This window comes from Erinaceus europaeus, chromosome 8 (genome assembly GCF_950295315.1).
Source record: "Erinaceus europaeus chromosome 8, mEriEur2.1, whole genome shotgun sequence".
Classification (NCBI taxonomy): Eukaryota; Metazoa; Chordata; class Mammalia; order Eulipotyphla; family Erinaceidae; genus Erinaceus; species Erinaceus europaeus.
Genome location: NC_080169.1, coordinates 20361607 through 20367606, shown reverse-complemented (window position 1 = coordinate 20367606; position 6000 = coordinate 20361607). Strand labels below are relative to the sequence as shown.

Genomic DNA, 6000 nt, shown 5'->3' with positions numbered 1-6000 from the left:
AGTGGGGGTTGCATTGTTATTTGGAAAACTGAGAAAAACTATTGTATTTACTGTTGACTGTAAAACATTAACTCCCCAATAAAGAAATTATAGAAAAGAAAAATAAGTAAATAAATAAAATAAAATGTAAAATAAAAAAGAAAATACAGAGTGTGTGTTACTTAAGATGAGGTCTGGTTCTTAAAGCATAGGACCAGTCAACATTTTTTTTTTTTTTAGTTGCTGGGGCTTAATTGCTTCTGGGAATCTTTTTCAGTTGGGGGGGTAGAGAATAGCTTCCCTAGTACTAGGGGCAGGGGTGAGGGTGCAGGGTAGTCTGCAACCTAGATGAACTTCATGGGGAAGCTAGCCACTACCCAACTAACCTGTTTAGTGGCTTATTAGTCATTTAATTTCTTTTTTTTTTAATTGATTTTTTTTTTCTTTTTTTACCAGAGCACTGCTCAGCTTTGGAATATGGTGATGCAGAGGACTGAACCTGGGCCTTTGGAGCGTCAGGCATGAGACTCTTTGCATAACTATTATGCTATTTTTTTTTTCCCCCGCCCTATTTTTTTTTTTTTTTTTGCTTTCTTCCAGGGCTTCAGCAGGGACTTCCTTCCTGGGCAAATCACCCCCATATAGGGCAAGAGGCAAGGAGGGAGAGGCAGAGACAGGAAGACACCACAGCACAGCTCTACCAATCATGCTGCCAATAGCTAACTTTTTTTGTACAGGCATTTCCTACTATGGAGAACAAGCTTGAGAGTTGTGCTGTGAACTTACCATAATATCAAGAAAACTTAGGGGAAAAAAAAACACACCCGATTTAACTGCCTTTCTGTCATCTGGGGCCCTGAATAGTGAGCCTACAAACATGACTGTGAAGCTTTGGTCCAAAAGTCGTTTTTGCTGGTTATAAGCGGGGTCTCAGGCACCAGGCGGAGCACTCAGCTCTCCTTAGAATTCAAGTTTTACAGAAGTCAGAACTTCCACTTTCCGCACCCTATGAATAATTTTGGTCCACACTCCCAGAGGGATAGGGAATAGAGGAATGGAGGGGATGGGACACGAAACCCTGGTGGTGGGAACTGTATGGAAAAATACCTCTGTTATACTACAATTTTATTATTATTAAATGACTAATACAAAATTAAAAAAAAAAATCAAAGGTGTTTATTGCTGGCGATGAAACTGAGTTCTGTCTCCGCCAGAGGCGCTTCTATATACAAAGCCAAGAACATTTACACAGCGACTCCTGGTAACTAACCGAACAAAAGCTGACCGATCCAGGGAGAGGTAACTGTGTGCAGGTGGGAACCCTGACAGGGTTCCAGCAAAATTCTGAGACAACAGAACATGGGACACAGAATCCGTGTGGTGCTATGCTCATCATGGATTTAAACGTAATGAAAAAGTTTTTTTTAAAAAAAAACAAAACCCAGATTTGTTTTCCTTCTTGTTAAATGACTCAGATCTGTTCCATTAAAAAAAAAAAATGAAATCGAGAGGACCTAGTGGGGGTTGTCTTGTTACGTGGAAAACTTGAGAAATGTTATGCATGTACAAACTATTGTATTTCCTGTCGAACGTAAAACATTAATCCCCCAATAGAGGGGGGAAAACCCGCCTCAACGTCGGTTTACAATTCTCTAGGTGTTCAGAGGCGGAGCGCCACACCTGTGAGTCTAGGGCTGCACGGAGCAGGTTCCTTCCCTCCGGGTCTCCTGGGGACCAGCGTGCTGCCCCCCGCCCGCCACTCGCCAGCCGGCCTCTTAACTCGGGGCGGAGCTCGGGCCCCTCCGAGGGCGAGCAGGCCCGAGCCGCGGTCGCCAGGGAGACGAGCGCCGGGCCCCAGGGCGCCCCGCAAGCCCCTTCCTCGGCCCTGGGGGCCTCCTCCACCACCGCGGGCGACCGCGCTCGCCGCCCAGGCCTGCGTCCTCATTGTCCGAGCTCCATAGCAACTCGGGCCGCGCGGGGGCCACACTCGCCGCGCCGCGCCGCTCCGCGTCCGCGTCCGCGTCGGGTCCCGGGGACAGAGGGCCCCGAGGGCGCTGGGCCTCCGCGCGGATGGGAGCTTGACGGCCGGGGGTGCCGGCGGCGGCATGCCGGAGAAGCGGCTCACCGCCGGTAGGTGGGGCGGCGGGGCCTCGCGGGACCCGGGACGCGGCCCTCGGCTCCGGCCGGCCGCCTGCTGTCCCTGGCCGCCCTCTCTTCCAGTGCCGGGCAGCCCGACTCCACTCGCTCCACCTTCGCAGCGTTTTATCAGGAATGTCTCCCTCCCCCCGCCATTCACACGGCCTCATGGGCTCCGGCTTATTTGGGCTCGCTGCCCCTCCCGTCTGTTAAGGTTGACTTCAGGGTCACGGCCATTAGTGGCCGCGCTGCCTTCCAGGGGCCTTGCCCTCCCGACTTCCACCTTGAATTCCAACTGAAAATTCAATCCATGTGCAGAGAAAGAGCAGAGGGCCAACATGTTGGCAAGCTTGCCCATGTACAAAGTAGGGCTAGGTGCTGTCTCAGATGATTTCATTTACTTCAAAAGGAAGTCGGATTTGAGTGAGATAATGTAATGTTTTATCTCGTTTCAGAGCCACCAAGTATTACAGAAGACGAATTTGTAAGTACAATTTAGAAGGCTACTTGTTTTTCCCCCATTAATTTATAATAAATGGTAAATCATGGAACTTCCTCTTTGCCAAATGACAATAATGGTAGTTTTAGCTTATTAACTATGATGTTACATCAGGCTCAACCTGACGCTGTTGACTGGCTATGGAAGAAGGGCAAACGCTAGAAGAAGAACTATGATGTTGAGTCCAAGGTCTTTTACATTCTCTAACAGTTACATGAAGGTTTTTTTTTTGTGCTGGAGCATATTAATAGTTTAAATTCTCTTACATAAGTGACCTCATTTAATTTCCCAAGAATCTTTAATGACTCCATGAAAGGTAGGATTTATCTCCATGGTTTTTATTGTGGTGTGGTTGTGCAGTTCCTGGTTGCAGTAAACATCAGTAGAAGGCACTGGTTGATTGTAAGTTTATACTAACTTTTTTTTTTTTTTTTTTACCACCAGAGTTATCCCTGGGGCTTAGTGCCTGCATGATTAATACACCTATCTCCTTTTTTTTTTTTTCAATTTCTTTTTCTTTCTTTTTTTTTTTTAGAGAGACTGGAAGTGAGAAGGGCAGGCAGGGGATAGAGAGAAAGATAAAAATCTGCATCACCGAGGCAGGCTAGGAGTATGAATCGACCAGTCAATGCCCCTGTTCAGCAGGGAAGCAATTACAGAAGCCAGACCTTCCACCTTCTGCATCCCACAATGACCTTGGATCCATACTGCCAGAGGGTTAAAGAATAGGAAAGCTATCAAGGGAGGGGATGGGATATGGAGATCTGGTGACGGGAATTGTGTAGAGTTGTACCTCTCTTTTCCTATGGGTTTGTTAATGTCTCCTTTTTTAAATAAATGGAAAAAAAACAAAAACCTCTGACTCTGAGAGTCGGGTTAAGCGCACGTGATGCAAAGCGCAAGGACCTGCACAAGGATCCAGGTTTGAGCCTAGGGCTCCCCACCTGCGGGGGGTGGGGTGGGCGCTTCACAAGCGGTGAAGCAGGTCTGCAGGTGTCTTTCTCTCCCCCTCTCTGTCTTCCCCTCCTCTCTCCATGTCTCTCCTACCCAACAACAACAACGTCAATAACAATAATAAAGACTACAACAATTAAAAAAACAAGGGCAACAAAAGGTAAATTAATGAATAAATATTAAAAAGAAAAAGCTGCATCACTGTTTTGATGCCTGTGAAGCTTCCTCCCTGCTGGTGGAGACTGGGAGGTTGAACTCTTGTCCTTGAACTCAGGACCTTGTGCATAGTAATGTATGTAGCTCTACCTGGTGAACCACTACCCAGCCCCTTAGGATTCCTTTAAAACTGTACTCAATGTTATTTTCAGATCAGATTTTAGTAGTCATTAGTGCATCATATACCTTGTCACTCAGGTGAATATGCTATTTAGGGTGGCACCTATTGTGATTCATGTAGTGTTTAAGGAACATACCCAGGGGTATACAGAAAAGAAGCAGCAGAGTCAAAGTTCTACTAAAGTCTGAGTTTAACTCCAAAAATTTTAACCACTTCTTTGTTTGCACTATTTACTTAATGTCTTCCAGTACTTACTGGCCACTTTATTTTTAAATTCAACAAATGAGTGCCTTCCAGATACACATTATAGCGCTTGATGCTCACAGTCTTACAGAGGCTCTTGGCTGAGACAGAATTGTTAAGACCTTTCTCTAACAGCTTCCACTTTCACACGTCCAGATCTTTGGTATAACAGTGAGAGGGAGGGAGGGAGACCACACACACCAAGACAGAGGTACGACAGAAAAACTCTGTTTTCTTGTTGCCATGATACAGTTTTGTGTAGTGACGGATTTCTTTAAGTCACTTCCTGAACAGTTCTTTATTCCAGCAGGGAATGGCAACTCCGCAGCACCGTATGCAGCATTCAGATTAACATTTATTCAGTCCTCTTTATGTCTTTCAAACTGTATGGGGAAACCCTTAATAGTTTGAGGACTCTCCTCCAACTCCACTTTTATTGGGGGGTTAATGGTTTACAGTGCAGTCATTGACACATAGGTATAACTTCTCATCTCCCTGTGAAAATTCTCTGCAGAACACTCTCACCCACAACCTAGGCCTCTCTACATCACCATGCACTAGGAAATCATGGTTCTCTTCAGCCCCTCCTTCCCCCTCCTTCCAAAGAGTCCTTTTCTTTGATGTAATATATAATGGCCAGTCCAAGTTTTATTTTGTGTTGTCTCTCCCTGTCCATATTTATTAAGTCTTGCCTATAAGTGAGATCATTTGGTAATTGTCCTCTTTTTTGCTTTTATTACTTAACATGATGTCTTCCAGTTCCATCCAAGATGATGTAAAGGAGATGACCTCATCATTTTTAAACAACTATTCCATATATATATATAATATTTAAAGTCACTTCTCATTGGGCATCTGGATTGCTTGCTTTCAAGTTTTGGCTACCACAAATTGTGCTGCTTTGAACATAGGTGTACATAGATCTCTTCTGACAAGTGTTTTTTTTTTTTTTTTTTTTGGTAAATCCCCAGGAGAGATATTGCTGGGTCAGGATAGGCCCATTTCTAATCTTCTGAGAAATTACTAGGGTTATTTCTTTCCAAAAGGGTTGGGTCAATTTACAATCCTGTCCGCAGTGCAGAAGTATCCCTTTTCCCTATCATCTACATCTGTTGTCTCTGTCCTTTCTAATGCATGGCATTCTCATGTAAAGTGTTACTGTTGTCTTTATTAGCATTTGTCTGAGAATCAGTGACTTTGAGCACTTTTCATGTGTCTATTGGTTTTCTAGATCTCTTGCTCGGGGAAGTTTCTGTCCATATCCACGTCCCACTTTTTCAGGAGGTTCTTTGTTTGGTATTAAGTTTACTGTATCTTTTTAAAAATGTATTTTGGTGATTAGTCCTTTATCTGCTGTTGTATAAAAATCTTCTCCCACTCTGTAGGATGTCTTTCTGTCTGGGTGATGGTACACTTTGCTGTGAAAAATCTTTCCAGTTTGATTTTTGTTTTTGTTGTTTGTTGTTGGACTTGAGTGAAACTTCACTCTTTTCTTTGATATTGCCATCTCACAGTTCTTCTATTGCTCATTTTTATATTCCTCTTTCTGATTTCTTATTTTCTTTGCCCATGAAAATGCTGGGCTTCAGTTGAAATAAGCCAAAAAGAGGAGGTAGAATACAGAAAGATTCTGTTCATAGGAGGAACTTAAGAAACAAGGACAGAAAGGAAAACACACAAAGTAAAACTTGAACTGGGTGTGGTGCTTTTCACCAAAGCAAAGGGCTCTGGGGAAGAAGGGTAGAGGGATGGGCTGGGGACAGTTAGAGGTCCGATGCGTGATGGTGGAAATTGACCTAAGCTGGGGTATTTTGTGGACACCTATCATCGTTAGGTGAGAGACAGTAGCCAT

The 6000-nt window shown here is 44.3% G+C and overlaps 1 protein-coding gene across 4 annotated transcripts in view; it reads left to right on the top strand.

Annotated features, from left to right (window-relative positions):
- Positions 1-1811: 1811 nt before the first annotated feature.
- RGS22 (regulator of G protein signaling 22) overlaps positions 1812-6000 on the top strand; it is a 194574-nt gene continuing 190385 nt past the window's right edge. For 3 of the 4 annotated variants that reach the window (XM_060196010.1, XM_060196011.1, XM_060196008.1), the window contains exons 1-2: positions 2118-2480; positions 2571-2599. In XM_060196010.1, the coding sequence (XP_060051993.1) occupies positions 2426-2480; positions 2571-2599 (84 nt within the window). In that variant the 5' untranslated portion in view covers positions 2118-2425. The other variant, XM_060196009.1, reaches the window with a different exon arrangement.